The following is an 18,893-nucleotide window of genomic DNA, read 5'->3' on the forward strand; positions in this document are numbered from 1 at the left end:
ACACAGAGGGTTTTATGCATTGGTCACTTATATGTGTTTTTTATCTTCTTTATTAAATGCTTACATTGTAAAATCAGTCCAACTGTTTTTATAAGGAAAAATTACTGTAGTGCCACTACCCACTTTTTTTTCTGAAATTGGAGTTTGGAAAAGATCAATGAGGGAGTGTTGATTCAAGTTCACCTTCTCCAGCCATTTCTCGTACCTACTCTAATATAGGGCAGATGCAAGTGCAAATGATCATCTTTTTGCAGCCATGATGATAGAAAATATGCAAAATATTTAATTTTTAATACTAGTCTGTATAATATGTGTTATAAAGTCCATTGGTATTTTTAGTGCGTTAACAAGCCATTTTGTCTTTATTGGCTGTTTTGGCAGAAGATCCTCCATCTTTTGGTAGTTCTTGGCGTGAGATGGGATTTGCATCTATTTACAAAATGACAAGAAAAAAATAAAACACGACTGAGGATATATTTCATCATGTTGTCAATCTCTACCTAGACAGGTATCAATACTCCATACAAAGAAAGTGGCGTACTATAAGAGATTGTCTGTACATTGACCGCCCCAGCTGAGGTAAGAAAAAAAAAAAGGTATAGGTATTTAATGGCACCTATTTAATAAACCTTGGAAGGAGAGGTGCGTTTACCCGGCGATATTGTCAATGACAGGGACCCGGCCTCAGCAAGTGCATATACACATGCCGATGGGGAAGGAGCAATGGGAGGAGTGGCCCTTCCTCATCCAAACAAGGTCATTAATGATGCGTGGGAGCACACATCATAAACATTGCTGCTTAAGGCAGCATTTAGCACAAAACAATCCCAGTGGGTATAAGGCCTAAGCATTTGCCTTTGCTTTCATAAAATTCCATCCATGAAAAAATGAAAAATAACCTACCCATATACATCAGATGTTTAATTGCCCCGACAAGGAGGAAGATGTTTCCTAAAGCATGGGAACAAGGAGAGTGCATTTACCTGGCTTTGGCTGATTTTCCAGCAGAGCTTCTGGCTGCTCACACCACAGCTTGTAGTGTGGGTTATTTAGGAAACGTTTAGTGAGGCCACAACTCAGACATCTGACAACAGTCTGCCGCTGCCCCCGACGTTCTGTGTGAAAAGCAAGGTGTTGGATTTCTAAAGACAGACTATTGAGCAGCTCAACAAATATAAACAGGTGCCGAGTAAAAATCAACATAATGTTACTAGAGACTACGTGGGTCGACCCTATTCACCGCAAAGGCGCCGTTCGGGTGCAAATTCAACGCATTTAAACTGCCAGCTACTGCACCCAATTTAACCTGATCTTACACATTTCACTGGACCTAATTCGCCTAACATTGCCCGCAATCTTATGGGAGGTGTGAGGACTTTTAGGCGAATTCTGTCCGCGGCTAATGGGATCGACCGCTAAGGAGTAAATTTATAGAGTGAGTTTTTAGAAGCAAGAGAGGTTGCCAACAGCAACCAATCAGATTCTAGATATTATACTCTAGAAGTTGCTAGATAAATGATAAGTAGAATCTGATTGGTTGCAAAGCGCAACATCTTCTAAAAACGTAAACTTTAGTAAATGAACCCCTAAGAAAGTTTTCTTTTAATTATGTGGATCAGTGTGAAGCAATATACAGTCAGATCTATAAATACTGGGACATCGACAAAGTCTCATATTTTGGACTCTAAACACCACCACAATGGATTTGAAATGAAACAAGCAAGATATCCTTTAACTGCAGACTTTCAGCTTTAATTTGAGAGGATGTACAGCCAAATCAGGTGAACGGTGTAGGAATTACAACGGTTTCTATATGTGCTTCCCACTTTTTAAAGGGACCAAAAGTAATGGTCCTAAACAATCCTAAATCAAACTTTCACCTTAATACTTTGTTGCAACTTCTTTGCAGTCAATTACAGCCTGAAGTCTGGAATGCATAGACATCACCAGATGATGGGTTTCATCCCTGGTGATGCTGTGCCAGGCCTTTACTGCAAATGTCTTCAGTACCTGCTTGTTTTTGTGGCGTTTTCCCTTCAGTTTTGTTTTCATCAAGTGAAATGCAAGCTTAAATCGGATTCAGGTTAGGTGATTGACTTGGCCATTGAATAACATTTCATTTATTTGCTTTAAAGAAAAAAACTCTTTGGTTGCTTTTGCAGTATGCTCTGGGTCATTGTCCATCTGCACTGTGAAGTGTTGGTCAAAGAGTTCTGAAGCATTTGACTGAATATGAGCAGATAATGCCCGAAACAATGCTGACAAAAGCAGCAGGATGAATTCTGAAGTCACATTATAAATAAAAACAAGGGAACCAGTTCCATTGGCAGCCATACATGCCCATGTTATGACACTACCATGCTTCACTGATGAGGTGGTATGTTTTGGATCATGATCAGTTCCTTTCTTTCTCCATACTCTTCTCTTCCCAACACTCTGGTACAAGTTGATCTTTGTCTCATCTGTCCATATGTTGTTGTTCCAGAACTGTAAAGGTTTTTTTATTTTTTTTAGATATTGTTTGGCAAACTGTAATCTGGTCTTTCTGTTGTTTTTGAGGCTCACCAATGATTTCCAGCTTGTGGTGAACCCTCTATATTCACTCTTGTGAAGTCTTCTCTTGATTGTTAACTTTGACACATATACACCTACCTCCTGGAGAGTGTTCTTGATATGGCCAACTGTTGTGAAGGGGTTTTTCTTCACCAGTGAAGTAATTCTTCTGTCATCCACCACAGTTTTTCTGTTATCTTCGGGGTCGTTTGGTGTTGTGGAGCTCTCCAGTGCGTTTTCTTTTTAACAATGTTCCAAACAGTTGATTTGGCCATACATAAGGTTTTTGCTATCTCTCTGATGGGTTTGTTTTGATTTTTTAGCCTTATGATGGCTTGCTTCACTGATAGTGACAGTACTTTGTTGCTGTCGACTCTCAATATGAGAGACAGATTCCAAATACAAATATCACACCTAAATTCAATGGGATACGGTGGTATTGTTGACCCGACTTAGGTTGACAGTCATTAGGTCGACAGGCAACAACGTCGACAGGCTTCTAGGTCAACAGGTGTCTAGGTCGACATGGGACAAGGTCAACAAATGCTTTAGGTCGTCAGGTCGACATGGTTTTTTTTCAGTTTTTTTGAGCCGACAGGCGGAATTTCATGCCCTACCATCCACTAGGGCAGTGTTTTTCAACCACTGTGCCGTGGCACACTAGTGTGCCTTGAGCTGTTCTCAAGTGTGCCTCCAGATCTAGAGATGCCCAAACCAGTTTACAGCCACCACCAGTTCAACTGTTATTTACTGGTCTCTTCTTTTCATGTAAAGGGCCAATGTATTTTATTTTTGTTACCTGTGGGGACTAGTGTGATTTCTTTTATATGGGGCCAATAGGTTTCTTTTTTTCCTATAGGGGCCAATGTGTTCTGCCCTGTGGGATCTCATGGTGTGCCTTGGCAATTTTAAAATCGTATTTAGTGTGCCGCAAGGTAAAAAGGTTGAAAATCACTGCACTAGGGCGTGGTGGGAGAATAAAATAGTGCCATGCCCGAAGCATTGTGAGCGATGCGAGGGGCTGCGGTTGACTTCCAACTGTGTCCATGTCGACGGTGTCAACATTCAGGTAAAAAACCAGTGAAAAAAAACATGTCAACCTCGTGACATAACCTATGTTGACCTAATGCATTTGTCGACCTAGGCACCGGTCGGCCTTCACCCATGTAGACCTAAAACCCTATCGACCTTGCTGCCTGTCGACCCAACGGTGTCGATAATACAATCCACACCCAATTCAACTCCAGACCTTTTAACCGCTTAATTGAAGATGAAATAATGAGGGAACAGCCCACACCTGTCCATGAAATAGCTTTTGAGTCGATTGTCCCATTACGTTTGGTCCCTTAAAAAGTGGGAGGCACATATAGAAACCATTGTAATTCCTACACCATTCACCTGATTTGGGTGTAAATACCCTCAAATTAAAGCTGAAAGCCTGCAGTTAACGCACATCTTGTTTGGTTCATTTCAAACCCCAAACCCATTGTGGTGGTGTATAGAGCCCAAAATATCAGAATTGTGTCGATGTCCCAATATTTATGGACCTGACTATATATTTGGAATGCCCTAGGTTCTTTGCCAAGAATAAAAAAAAAAAAACACAACAAACAACACAACTCTCACTTACTTTTTTGTCTGACAGTACATGTAATTCCAGAAAGAAGAAGAGAGCTGCATCTCTTACAAATAGTTCTTTTGATAGATGGATCCCTAGAAAAAGAGGAGCATCTATTACAAACATGAAAGCTAGATATTCAAAAAGTGATCTCCAAATGACTACTGAATTGCAGTCACAATGTACAGATGTTTTAATAGAAAAGTAATTTACAAAATGCAGAAGTGTAAATCTGCAGAGAAAATCAGGTTATGACAAAACAAGTTAATTTGGTACTTATGTAATATCTGGGCTTCCATTTTTCTTATGAGACCCGCTGCGCTCGCCACGCTTCGGGCATGGTATAAAATCAACTCCATGCGTAGTTGGATAGTAGGGGTATGAAAAAATGGGGTGCATTTAACATGGGAGTCCAGATAATACATAAGTACCGTTAATTCTTAATAGAAAAAGCATGTATCTAGTAACTAAAATGACAGTATATGATGTATGCAACATGTGTTGGAGAGAGTATTGAAAGCATTCCAGAATAGGCCCATTTACAGAGACCTTGGGGGTAATTCAAGACCATTATGGACAGGGTGAATTCAGCCCTGTTCTGCATATTTGCACATGTGCAGACCCCAGCAACCAACTGCTTTGGCAAGTTGCACGCTCGTCGGGCCGTTCGTTGCAGGGAGGGAGGGCCGGATGTCAGCGGGAATGCCTAGTGTTTTATGGGCGTTCCCATGGGACCGCAAGCGGGCCAAAGCTTGCACCCACTCAGACTTTAATTCCGAAGGCAGGAGAAATCATTTGATGGTTGGCGACCATCGAATGATGTCTCTTGCTAACAGAGGTATGCTGGAAGCAATTTGAACTATCCACTTTCAAGAAAACGGACGTCTTATGTACCGGGTCCTTTACTTTAAAAAAATACAGTCACAGCTGAATATTTCTCTAGCACGGATAGTAGTTCCACAGTGCATTATCGCTGGTCCTGTGGCTATTTACTGGAGATTATGCTTTGGGTATCAAGCAAAAGGACACCAGCAATGGGCTAATAGGATAACCCCTGCCGTACCTATTAGAAGTGGTGAACAACAGCAGCTAATAGGATACACCCCTTGAGTTGTTATATCCCTCATTTTCTGGAATAAAAGGATTTAATTATTAAAATACATTATAAAATGGTAATATAACTTTAAAATACAGGTAATTAAAACTAAATTGTGTAGCGCCTCTTTCCCCAGGCTGTTTAGACCTTCGCACAGATTTATTTTTTAGACATTTGTATACAATTGCCTTTTAGGCGTTGGCAGATATACAGCACTGGCTGAGACAACCCCCTTTCTCTTTAACCAACTAAAATACATTTTCACAAACAGAAAAATTTTAAACAAGAACTCCACAATTTCCCCTCATGCCCATAATTACTTTCAGCCATAACTGAGCATAATGGGAGCTGTTCCAGTAGGAAAATGCAGAGACCCTTTCTGAGGTGGCAGGCAAATGGATTAAGGTGATGCTTTTGTCAAGTATTTTGCACAGCATTCACTAAAGCACACAGAGATTATCAAGACGATGCAATGAGTGTGCACCCAGGAGCATGCATAATAGAGACAGCATTGCACATTTTACAGTTCCTAGGGCCTAGGCTATCTTGCTAATGAGCCGGATTTAGAGATGGACAAGTTTAATGAAGATGCTCAAAATTGAGATATGAATTTATTTCCACATACAAGTCTGCTTATCATGTTATATGTATTATTAAAAGTAAGTGCCCATATAAGACCACAGAATGAGGCTTGCAACTGCATATGAATAATAATAATAATAATAATAATATCATCCTATGGACAAGACCACTTCTGATGGTTAGTGTGCAGCAAGACATCACACCTGGCAGGTAATTTATAAACGCAACTGGGTGTTTACAGGGATGGGCAGCAACATGTAGCTGGCCACTCACATCACTGCTTGGGCTTATAGTGTCAGACCGGAAACTGTACAAACCAGGACCGGTCAGGCAGATGTAGAAACATAGAATTTGACGGCATATAAGAACCACTTGGCCCATCTATTCTGCCCATAAATGTAAATATAGTGACAGCTCTCTGTGGTTCTTCACAACAATGAAGAAGTGGAAAGCTGTGGTACAATGCTTTAAGAAGGGTGTGTTCAGAAAGTCTCCCACAGAAAGTCCTGTGAGAAACCATAGGCCAGATGTACCGGTAATATGGGGAGAGTATGACCATTGCATTTGTTTTTGTGTTAGCAACATAGTATCCAATTAAATATTATGAATTTAAACATAGAAAACTTACTGTCTCAGCACTAATCGCTTGCTAATCGTTTTTTCCGTATAACAATAAAATCGAGCAAGTTCCACATTCTCAGGGTTTTGGGCCAAAACACAGTGTGCAGCCTTGGAACAGGAAAAAGGAAGCTAGATATTAAATTTGACAAAACATCTTTGATATTCTCAACAAATAGACACATAAAGCAATGCTGGGAAATACAGTATGATTTATTGACTATCCTTATTTATTGACTATCTTTGCCCTGCGGGACACCAATGTCTTCTGGTACAATACGGACCTGTTACTGCTATTGGAGAACTGTGCTTACACACTGATAGCTTGAATCCCCTGTTTTCGATTCGATTTTGCTTATAGAAGCAAAATTGAATGGAAACCTAACCGAAATTGAATGGTTTTTAGGACACTTTCGAATTGCATTCGATGCGCGCTCCCCTTTTCTCTATATCGAAAAGAAAAATAGACTGTGCAGCCAAGGAAATGTCAAATACAATCCAGGAAATCGAATGTGTACACTGTGACATTGATATCAAATCAAATGTAAAAGTACATCTCTAATGCCGGTTCTAATGGAAAGATCTAATGCCAAATCTAACAGAAAATCGAATCTAATGCTGTGTACACATGGTACAATCCAGCGTGAGATTTTAACTATATAGTCCAAATCGCATGCAGATTGCAAGCAGATCGCACAGATTTTTTACCTTGCAATCCCGATGTGCGCAACCGTGACAGCACAACTCGAAACCCAGATAGACAGGGCAGCAATGACTATATAGTGCAAATCTAATGCAGATAGCAAGAATTGTATGTAAAAAGTACAGAGTTAGCAAAGATTGTATAGCAGTTGAATCTTAAGTCGAATAGCAAAGGAATCTCACAGTGTGTACACACCCTAACATTGCATCTAAATGTGCGTACACACGTACAGATTTTTCTGTCTGATCTATCTGGTGGGAACAAAAACCTGGAAATGTATGAGCATATGACAATCAAAAATTTCCACCCAAATGCAGGAAAACAGAAAAATATATGCTTTCATAAATTTGTTATATCAGAATGATTTAAACAATTTGTCTGACTGATCACTGTCTGTTTTCAAGTGTTTGGGAACAGTTTTTTGTTCCCATACAATTCCTGGTTTTTGTTCCTACCAGCCAGATCAGACAGAAAAATCTGTATGTGTGTACGCACCTTTAAGCAAATCGAAGTGTGTGTACACAGCTTTAGTAGTTCTAGATTTGCTGTAAATAAGCAATTGGCTTCTTGTAGGCTATACGCTGCAATATTGGTCTATGCAGTCTGCACAATAATACTAGAGATATTGGAGCTTTGAGAATAAGAATATTATTCAACAGGGTTTCCTTCAATTGAAAACAAACAGTTCCCAGTTGAATTTTCACCAGGAAACAATGCAGAATATCAGCTGAAAAGAGGAGCCAGGTAAAAAAGAATTACCCAAAATTCATAAATCACATATCACATTTTATAGCGGCGTTGCCTACTTTTAAAGTCTCCTCTCCAGGATTGGATTAGCCCGGAGAGGAGACTGTGGTACTCTTTACCTAGAAGGGCGCCCATCGCGGGCATCGCATGCCATTATAATGGCATGCGAAGCGAACGATGCGATGCCCGCGATTTTACATAGAAATACATGTTAAAATGTAAATCGCGTCGGTCGCATCGCATGCGACCAAAAATCGCATGCGATGCGACCGACGCGATTACCGCAATTTCACATAGGGAACAATGTTAAATGTCCCAATTGACCCGATTTTACATAGGGAACAATGTTAAATGGCCCACAGAGGCCAAATAGCCACCCTCAAGTGTGAAATGGCCCCCCCAATTGTTAACGCCACCCCACGATCAACGTCAACCCAAAGCGTGGCCAGCGCAGCGAGCCCGCGAGGGGCGGCGGTACGCGTCCTACGATCTTTTCATCCCCCCACTATCCACGTCGGCGTGGAGTTGAGAATAGAAAGTGTGGCGAGCGCAGCGAGCCCCGCGAGGGGACGCGGATACCTTCACAGGTATCCGCGTCCCCTCGCGGGCTTCACAGGTGTCCGCGTCCGCTCGCCACGCTTTGGGCTCGGTGCGCTCGCCACACTTTCTATTCTCAACTCCACGCCGACGTGGATAGTGGGGGTATGAAAAGGTCGTAGGACGCGTACCGCCGTCCCTCGTGGGCTCGCTGCGCTTGCCACGCTTCGGGTTGACGTTGATCGTGGGGTGGCGTTAACAATTGGGGGGGCCATTTCACACTTGAGGGTGGCTATTTGGCCTCTGTGGGCCATTTAACATTGTTCCCTATGTAAAATCGGGTTAATTGGGCCATTTAACATTGTTCCCTATGTGAAATCGCGGTAATCGCGTCGGTCGCATCACATGCGATTTTTTGGCCGCATGCGATGCGACCAACGCTATTTTTTACCTTGCGATGCCCAAGATCAAAATCGTGGGCGCCGTTCTAGGTAAAGAGTACCGAGACTGTCAGCAGCATCTTTACAACCCACCACCTTCCTCCCCGAAAACACTGCCGAGGGGGAGATGTTGGTGTGGGGCCTGCCAGTGTATAACAGGGTTGCCCACCTTTCTGGGGGGGCAGGGAGGGGGAATCAGATTTTTGGGAGCCTCCCAGCTATTCCGGAAGGGTAGGCAACCCTGTTTTAGGGACATTTATAATGAATAATATCCATACAAACAGGTTATCAGAAATTGTTATGATTAATAAACATTTGCTTCCTTTAAATTAAAAACAGAATATTCATAGAAACAGAACACTGTTCCACAAATAAATTAATGAAGGTGTTATTACTGTCAAGACAGCATTACCTGGTAAAGAAAGTTGAGTCGTTGAAACGCTTCTTTGTCCTTAATTTGAGATGCCATGTTCTACATTTATAAAAAATAAATTAAACAATTTTCGTTAAATCAGGAGTTCACAAACCTGAAGGGAAATTAGATCACTGTTCAACCAAAACTTATTTATTTTATAACATTTGTAAGATTAAATGCCGGTCTGCCTGATGTAGAAGATCTGGAACTTACCGTGTGTACCCCTGGTGGATAGTCTTAATCAACAAAAACTTGGTGGTAGGTATTTGGAAAGTGCTCCCTCTCTGTGGCCTGATAGCAATGCGCGGACCTGTGGCATCACTGTTGCCAGGCAAAATAGACTGTGCAGGCAAGGTCATTTTGACTATGCTGAAGGTACAGTGCATTTGGCGTATGGCCTAATAAATCTCCCATGGCCATAGTCAAAATCGGCATAAGCAAATTTGCTTTACCTTTGCACCATGTACACACCACTGAAAGCTCACATAAACATTTCTTTTGAAGATGAGGCAGTTACCAACACAACTGTTGTAAAGCAACTAGAAGAACAGCTGACAATTATTTGAGGCCCTGTACCCATATTTAGAAGGTGTTGAGGACCTGTTGTGGCATTGTGTACATAAATGATAATCATAACAGCCTGCAGAATGTCACTAGCCATTTAAAAAAAAAGTTTATCGCAAACATTTTCTTAAAACATTTTTAAAAATGGGAGGTGGGTGAGGTCACTGACCAATATCAGTTAGTGAGCATGCACATATTCGTTATACTGTGGCACCACCAATAAAATTAATAATATCATTTGAGCCGGCAATAGCTAAGTGTGTACCCCAGCTTTAATTGCTGTGTAAACAACAATTATCCAAATCTAAATCTATCACGTTACATCAGCCCTACTTGCAGTGCAAAATAGCTTTGCCCAGTTGTGTGCATTTTGCTTGGCTAACAAAGCTAAATCAGGCCCATTTTTCACTATCAAAAATGTATATCAGGGGGGCGTGGCTTGACCAGGCATCTGAGCAGACGTGGGTGCTGTGAGCTCCAGATATATCCTGATTAAATATCCTGCTCCAGGGACTGCGGACCTCCTGCCCCTCTTCACTTTCCCTGCTGATTCAGTGGTACCCCTACTTGGTCGGTATAAGCTGTGGCAGCTGCTTGGGCTTGCGGCACATTGCGCTGCAGGCGCCATCTTGGATCCCGCTGCTCCAGCGGATCCATTTGCAGCTTTGTCTGTCAGGTGTGGTGGCGGGACCAGGAGCCGGACACGCCGCTGCTGTGGTTTCTCTTCCCCGTATTGTGCTTCCTGCGGCGACATATTGAAGTGGAGTCTCAGTGGCGTGGTGAGCTTACTGCAGAGCAGCCGTGATTGCTGCCCGCCAGCGGGCTGAATACTATACAGAACTTAATGCAGGACACTGCTCCGCTGCTGGGGCTGATATTTCATCGCTGCCTGGGGATCTTCTGAACGATTTGTGTAGGGCTGGGCGATTGACTGGGCCTCCTGTGATCCGTGCTCCCTTCCCTTCAGACGCGGGTGCCATTTTGGATCCTCTGACAGCTACAACAGGAATGGTGTGGTTGAAGTGTAGCCTGTTACCCGACTCCGCCAGGTTATTTGGTTAGCGGGTGCGCCTGGTGACCCTCCGAGGGTTTAGCGGTATGTGAGTGGGAGTTGTCTCCTTTGAGGCACGCTGCTCGAGCTGCATGGAGATACCGCGCCATTTTGCTGGCCAGACTCCTGGACTGAGTTACCTGTAGTAAACTACTCCTGTCTACACTGGGCTAAGTGAGCACTCCTGACCTATCCAGAACCTGTAAAGGCCATGGAGCTCTTTATTTCACAAATACTCGATGCAATACATATCTCTGCTGCCAGGCTCCTGAGCAGGATTGATGCTGTATGTTATGGTGATCCGTCTCCTACCTGTAGAGACCGCGGGAATTGTGGCAGACAGCCTGCATGTGTCCATTGCATATGGGGCTCCTACTGCTCCTGTTCCAACCTCAGTTATGCACTCTCCCGTGACTCTACTCGCAGTGAAATTTAACTGTTATCCTGATCCTACACACCCTCTCTGCTATGGAACTTGTTTGATAACTTCTCGCTTATCCCTCCTGGAACAGATGCATGGTCGTGTTAAGTCTATGGGACCCTTCATGGTCTCTCTCCTTTACCCCTGATGGCTGATTTAGGATTCTGAAACTTTACAGTTATTAACCCTGAATGCTATCCGGTTTCCTCCCGAGCTGCTGAGGACGAATTACGTATTACTTTGTTGTTCTATTATGGAACTGTGAACTGGCTGGACTAAGATCTCGCATATCATTGATATTTCTGTTGTCTCTCAATATCCCTTTATTCAGTTTTTTATTATGTTGTTTTCCTAATTGAAGTGCAGTATACTTCTGTATTTATATCATGTTTAATACTTTATTGTTAATGATGTGATTTTAAATGCCACATATTGCTTCGACTATCCTCATACACCTTGTGTTTGGCAGTGCTTTGTTATTAGGCCAGGGCCTTGTGTGTGGTCAGATTAACATGTTTAGATGGATGGGAGAGTTGGACCTGACTCGGAGTTCTACCTATTTTGTTTGTGGATCGCTGGAGGCTTACCTTCCTTTTCCTTTTATTGCATGTTCTCCTGGACTCTTTAAAATCCTTACGCTCAAGTTGCCTCTATATTCTACAAAGTATCCTGATTTTCTTTGCCCCTGCCAGTTATTCGGTCAATATCCTTTTTTTCTCTCTTGTAGTTGGGTGGGAGGGAATATTTTAGATAGTATAGTTAGTAGGGTAGGGGATATGTTAATTGGTATTCAGGTATACCTAGGTTGGGGTTAGGTCATACAGGGTGGGGGGTTATGGGGAGGTTTGGTTTGGGGTTTGGGGATTTTGCTTTGTAAGCAGAGGGTAGGATAGATTTAGGGTGTTTAGTAATTGGACGTCTAATATTCTCTTCTTCCATATTTTGGGGCTTTTGCGATATAAAAATGTATTTTAACTAGAACTGGTTGCGAAACGGTTATATACACCAACTGTGATACATAGTATTCTGTCACTATACTCTCTTCTTTTTTAAATTGTCTGCCCGAATGGTGCCTTCGGGTTTTGGCTTTATTTCTATCTTGAATCTACACTGTGATATAGGGCCTTATTCTAGTTCACGCTTTCTGACATAATCCTTCTTAGATGGACAAAACCATGTGCACTGCAGGTGGGGCAGATGTTACTTGTGCAGAGAGAATTAGATTTCGGTGGGGTTTTACTTCAAAGTGAGATTTATATTGCAGTGTAAAAATAAAGCAGTCAGTATTTACCGTGCACAGAAACAAAATAATTCACCCAAATCGAATTCTCTCTGCACATTTTACATCTGCCCCCCTGCAGTGCACATGGTTTTGTCCATCTAAGAAGGATTTAGTCAGAAAGAGTGAACTAGAATAAGGCTCATAGTGCTAACCCTGTTAAAATGTACACTTTTGGTCTGTATTTGCTTTTATGTATGAAACTGTCAAAGTATGACATATCTCTACCCTACATATGCACACTGCCATAACCAATTTTCACAGAAAGTACAATAGTAAAGATGAAAAATAAATAGTAATGCTAAGGATCTTTTAAAATGTGTCAGTGAGTAATGAGTACACATGTGCTCCTGCTGAGTGACCGGGAACACAAACTGTGGGGGTACTTGAGGGTTTAGAACCACTGATCTAAGAGATCATAGAACATGCTGATAAGAGAAACAGACAGATAAGAGAGAAAAAAAAAAAGTAATATTTTAAATTTAAAGAAAAATGTAAGTGTTTTATACCGCATTCACTTTGCATTTGCCTGGTCGGACCCTGTATCTCAATCCCGAGTGCGGCACTTTTACATTAAACCCAGGGTGACCCTGGTTTAACCCTTCTTATATCCTGGAAAAAATTGGGCCATCTGGATGAGTTGCTGCTCACCCAGCGACGTCCTCCTCCCTGCCTCAATCCGACATCTTTTCATGTTGGATTAAGATTGCCGGAAACAGGGCCAAAACCTGTTGGATATGGCCACGTTTCCGTTAAAAGGAGGTAGATCCATGGCTATTTCGCCAATCCACCCGGTTTCCAACAGGTTGGAGTATTCCGACCTCTCGGAAAACAGCAGCCAGGGTTGAATAGGTTGGAACCCCTTCCGATCTAAATCAGGGGCAGATTTATTAACTTTAGAGACTGGAAAGTCTCCCTAGCAGCATTACGGACAACATTTAATAATCCATCAGGAATAACAGCAAGCTAACAAAATAAAATCACACACGTTTCCTGATTAAGCTAGGAATAATAAATACAAACAATGCCACATACAGTAACTGAAAACTAAGAACGTTAACACAAAACACACTGGTGGGTTTTTATATAAGCAACTCATACTTGCCTACCTGACCCTCTCCATGCGGGAAAAAAATTCTCTGTTTCTGGACTTCCCTGGTAATGTTTGATGGCCATCACCTGTGGGGAGCTAGGTAAAGTTGTTTCACCACAGGTGATGGCAGTCATACATTACCAGGGAAGTCCAGAAACAGAGAATTTTTCTCCCGCATGGAGACGGTCAGGTAGGCAAGTATGAAGCAACTTCATCACTCTATAGCACGCATTCCCAACCACGATCCTCAAGGCATGCCAACAGTGCAGGTTTTAGTGATATCCAGGCTTGAGTACAGGTGACTTAATTAGTACCTGACGGATTCTGATTAAACATCTATGCTGAAGCCTGGATATCACTAAAACCTGCAATGTTGGTGTGCCTTGAGGACCGTGGTTGGGAATGCCTGCTCTATAGCATGGATGGGGAACTTTTGGCCCTCCAGCTGTTGTTGAACTACACATCCCAGCATGCCCTGCTACAGTTTTGCTCTTTGTTAATGCTAAAACTGTTACAGGGCATGCTGGGATATGTAGTTCCACAACAGCTTGGGGGGGCAAAGGTTCCCCAGCCCTGCTCTATAGGAGGCCTATTGGTACATTTCCCCTATATGACAGATAGCTTGTGCTAATGCCTTTCAGACGACGCAGCTCATTATAACCACACTCAGTTATTACCTGCGTCTTGTTTCCTCTCTCTGCAGTCTGCACTGAATCTATCTGATTGTATCACCGCTTCTAACACAAGAGACCGCGCAGTTGTCCCTAAACGGCCATTACTTCGGAGCCAAATCGTTCGTTGACAATGATAGCTTTTGGTCTTCAGTACAATGGCCGCTGCCAGTATCCAAACACGCTTCAAACAGAGACACATGTATAAGGTATAGATCACCAGCTTCTGGAGGGCCAGATATTGGCCGCCCTTGGTGTACGCTGTACAAGCAGCCTCCTGCCTGCACATAGGAGACCAAAACATCCAGCCCCGCCTCTTTGAGTGGGACGTCACTTCCGGTGGTGCAGCAGCCATGTTAGCTTTCCGTGAGAAGTGACTTCTCCAGACGTTCCGATATCTGCAGTTCCCCGTGGAGCTGTCACCTGCGGCGGCGCCCCGGAAACCCGACATCGAGCCCGCGGGCGACCGGAGAGCAGTAGGCGTCGTCAGCCACCGCTATCCGGAGAGATGTCGAGCGAGGAGAGCTACCTGGCCATCCTGCGCTATCTGACCAACGAGCGGGAGCCCTATGCCCCGGGCACCGAGGGTAACGTTAAGCGCAAGATCCGCAAGGCCGCCGCCTGCTATGTGGTGCGGGCGGGCACCCTGTTCTACCAGCGCAGGCACCGGGACAAGGAGCGCTTCACCGAGCTGGAAGTGGTGCTGCAGCAGGAGCGCAGGAAGGGGCTGATAGAGGAGGCGCACATCGGGGCGGGAGGGGAGCACCTGACCCGGCACCAGACATGGCACCTCCTGTCCCAGCGCTACTGGTGGAGAGGTGAGATCTACGGAGACACTAGGGGGCGCTATGGGAGCCGCATCTCACAGCAACCAATCGCATCTTGCATCTCTTTCATCTGCGTCTCACAGAGTGAAAGCACGTGTCTGATTGGTTACTGGGGACAGTCTAGAGATGTGTGAGGGACACTGTATCATTCTGCATGGAAGTGATGTAGTCACACTCACCATACATGTGTGACACTGTATCTGCATGGGAGTGGTGTAGTCACACTCACTATACATGTGTGACACTATCTGCATGGAAGGTGTAATGTCTATACACGTGTGTTACCACTATCTGCATGGGCGGCATGACATTTCTGTACACCTGTGTTAGTGTATCTGCATGGGGGGGGGGTTAAAGTACCATGCATGGTGGGGGTATTAAGTACCAGCTAACCAGCAGTGGTCACTTTCTAAACAGTCTGTAACATGGCAGGAGCTGTTAGAGGAACCACAAAGCCTATTAATCGTTTTTACATTGGCTGCTCCATCTGCTAGTTTCAAAAATTATTTTCCAGACAGCAGCCATCTTGACTTCACCTTCCCTTACCCTGTAACTTGGTCCTCTCCCTGGTACAGGCCTTCAAAATTATTATGCTGGCCCCGAGAAGTGGAGCTCCCTTTTCCCAGCAGGAAAATCTCCTCCTGCGGGACACACATTAAACATGTTACCTTATACTGTGCCGTTTTGACCAGGTAATTAGTGCGATGTGAAAGGGGTTACTGTGTCCCGCAAACGGTTAGCAACACGGCAAAACAAACCGGTAAGAAAGCAGAGTCCTTACCAGTTCATTGCCATGTTGCTTAGCGGAGTGAATGGGCTAAACGGGACGGCCGACCCGTTTCCCGTTCACACTATGGAGAAGGCAGCACCAGCTCTAAGCGCTGCCTCCTCTCCCACCCACTGACGACGCACCCCCTGAGGATGTCAGCCACTGGCATTATTGCTGGTTTGCTGTGGGGGTGCGAACATCCCAAAATTAGGGTTCGTGCTGGGACTGACCCGTTTCAAAGTCCCGGTGCGAACCTTCATTTTGCTATGTGAAAGCAGCATGAATAGGAAAACCAATGTGGTGTCTGGCCACACCTCCATTGAAGACTGACCATACCCCTCAAATATGTTTTGCGTGTGTTTTGACCTTATGACATGCAGGGCAGCATCCAGATTACCAATACATACTGACTCTTAAATAAAGGAGCGCCATGCACCCTATAACCCTCGGCTGCCTGATCACGCTATAGCCAGGCATACATTATGGTGACTTCTCCCCTTGGGTTAGGATAGCATGCAATCCCAGGAAAGCCTGCTTGGCTCATAAGCAATCCAGGAGATTGCTTGTGCAGGCTTTGGTGCTATGCATACGGCACTACGCATCAGACCTGCTGTCATTCACCTGCAATTTGGGCTCTTTTCCTGCAATTGATTGCCACAATTGCAGGACAAGAGCCCAAATTGCAGCTGAATTGCATAGTGTATGGGGGCCTTAAGACCACCAGGGTGGCGCTAGCATTCAGTAGTGTAGACAGTAATGTAGATCTCCTGTTTCCTATTGCTATCTACTACCTGTTCTATAGTTCGCCTTTTGATGAGCTTTATTTATAATTCGGTCTCATTCTCTCTCTCTCTCCCTCGGTCTGTGCTGTTTGGCTTTATATAAATTTCGCACAGGTGGAAAAGCTACTACATTCTGAACCCCAAGTAGCACTAATTTGTAATTCCTTTTTGCTTTCCTCAAGCAATGTAAACAATTGAGGTGTGTACACACTGTTAGATCTGGCATTCTATTTGATTTTGATTTGATATGCAGTTCGATTTCTACTATATAGTCTTGCCTGGCAAGACCTTTCTTTTTGATTTTCACTATATGTGAAAGCGCATTGGGATCAAATCAGCATAGAAGGCTGCTAAAAGCCGATTTCGATTCCAATTTTTATTTGATTTTGCTTCTATAAGCAAAATCGAATAGAAAACTAGTTCATATCTCACGGTGTGTACCCATGCATCGACTTTTGATTCTAAATTGCTTTCGACTTCCCCAATTCCACCCCCTTTTTGATTTGGCCTTTGGTTTCCATTCAATTTCATATTCAAACTAAACTTTTGCATTTAATATCGATGTGCTTTCAAGGCACAGTGTACACATTTGATTTTGCTGGATCGAATTTGATATTTCTATGCCTGCACATCTATTTTTTATTTTCGGTATATAGAGGAAGATAGAGCGCGCATTGAATCCAGAGTGAAAGACCTAAAAAAACACTTTTATAAGCCAAATATAATCAAAAACCTGTCACCCCTTTACAGTCTACAGATCACAAATATATTAAGAATATTGAATAACATTCTATTCAGGGTGTGTATATATAATATGTATGCGAAACATAAGGGTATTTTGTGTATGCACATAATGCACAATATTTTTTTTTTTAAATATTAAGTTTTTATTGTACATTTTTCAGAAACATAAAAAATGTAGCAGGGGGTTACAGAAAGAAACAAAACAAAAGAAAAAGGGGGGGAGGCACAGGGGGAGTGATACATAGTACATTACATTGTCTCATTTAAATCAGCAAGTTAGAATACTACTTGCACAATATTTTTAAAAATACTGGGTGAAATGTAATAGGATGAGAGATTCAGAAAGTGAGAGATTTGGTAAGAAATCTCCAGTTTTTTTAAAGTGGCAATCATTGACACAGCAAAATCACACTGGTTTTGCTGTGTCAATGATTGCCACTTTAAAAAAACTGGAGATTTCTTACCAAATCTCTCACTTTCTGAATCTCTCATCCTATTACATTTCACCCACTGTGTTCAATTATCTCCTGGTTATAGGCTATATGTGAGATAGAATAGCATGTGTTTAGACTTGGGTCCCTTTCTCAAGATAATCTGTTATGATGTGCATATATTGTACAATTTTGGAAAATCTGATATCCAAAATACTTTTGGTCCCAAGCATTTTGGAGACTCCAAGTATCGTATACCTATATCTACATGTATACACAATAAAGGTACATACACACTGGGCATTTTTGCCCAATGTGTATGTTGGCAGATGATGGAGAAAATGGCTGGGCTGAAAAAATGCTCTGTGCATACACCCAATGGGTGTGGTATATGGTCCCGACAGTCATTAGCCCGACGTCGGGATCCCGACTGTCTGGATTCTGTCCAGCCAGTAGGGAAAACTGTCTGGCACCCCACCCAATGATAGTTTCAACTAACTCGCTGTTGATTACAATGATCATCGGGTGAGATGCTTTACTAACCCGAAGTCCCCTGTGTTTAAATCTTTGTTATCAATGATTTGGATGTAAAACTGTCAACATTTTAAAAATGCTCTTCCAACATACCCGTGAGGTGGCTTCCCAGTGTTTGTGTGTGTGTGTGTGTGTGTGTTTTTTTTGTTTTGTACATTTAAAAACAAAACTATCAATGTTTTTACTTGGTAAAATGAATGTAATGCACTGATGTGCAGTGCCTGTCTGCAGCCAATAAGCTGGTCAAGCTGCAGCCTTGGATGCAGGTCAAACTGACTAAATAAGAGAACAAAATAAGAAATTATTGTTCTGAAATCTATTAAATATAGTGTATTTATATTAGTATGGAATACACAATTACAAAAGAAAATGATTGATAATTGTCAACTAAAAAATTAGCAATAAAGAATAATAGCCC

The 18,893-nt window shown here is 42.8% G+C and overlaps 2 protein-coding genes across 2 annotated transcripts in view; one reads left to right on the plus strand and one right to left on the minus strand.

The window, feature by feature from the left end:
- Positions 1-15,184, minus strand: RPP21 (ribonuclease P subunit p21). Its single transcript, XM_083174247.1, has 6 exons — positions 14,395-15,184; positions 9,307-9,366; positions 6,478-6,578; positions 4,184-4,266; positions 984-1,115; positions 1-429 (listed from the first exon to the last, which is right to left on the minus strand). Exons 2-6 carry the CDS (start codon positions 9,361-9,363, stop codon positions 344-346), a joined length of 459 nt encoding a protein of 152 aa, XP_083030373.1. The 5' UTR covers positions 9,364-9,366; positions 14,395-15,184; the 3' UTR covers positions 1-343.
- The window catches only part of ZBTB11 (zinc finger and BTB domain containing 11), an 18,871-nt gene continuing 14,634 nt past the window's right edge, over positions 14,657-18,893 (plus strand). Inside the window, exon 1 of the mRNA XM_083174246.1 lies at positions 14,657-15,206. Within this exon, the coding sequence (XP_083030372.1) occupies positions 14,897-15,206 (310 nt within the window). The 5' untranslated portion in view covers positions 14,657-14,896. The remainder of the gene's footprint in view (positions 15,207-18,893) is intronic.

The sequence above is a fragment of the Crinia signifera genome, chromosome 2, assembly GCF_055691185.1.
Source record: "Crinia signifera chromosome 2, ASM5569118v1, whole genome shotgun sequence".
NCBI classification, from domain to species: Eukaryota; Metazoa; Chordata; class Amphibia; order Anura; family Myobatrachidae; genus Crinia; species Crinia signifera.

Bases quoted from the DNA above. Each gene is read 5' to 3' on its own strand.
- RPP21 (XM_083174247.1), bottom strand. From the start codon at position 9,363: ATGGCATCTCAAATTAAGGACAAAGAAGCGTTTCAACGACTCAACTTT. The intron at 6,579-9,306 runs GTAATGCTGTCT...TCCTGTTCCAAG, and splicing joins GACTCAACTTTCTTTACCAG to GCTGCACACTGTGTTTTGGC. The intron at 1,116-4,183 runs GTAAGTGAGAGT...CTTTTCACACAG, and splicing joins ATGTACTGTCAGACAAAAAA to AACGTCGGGGGCAGCGGCAG.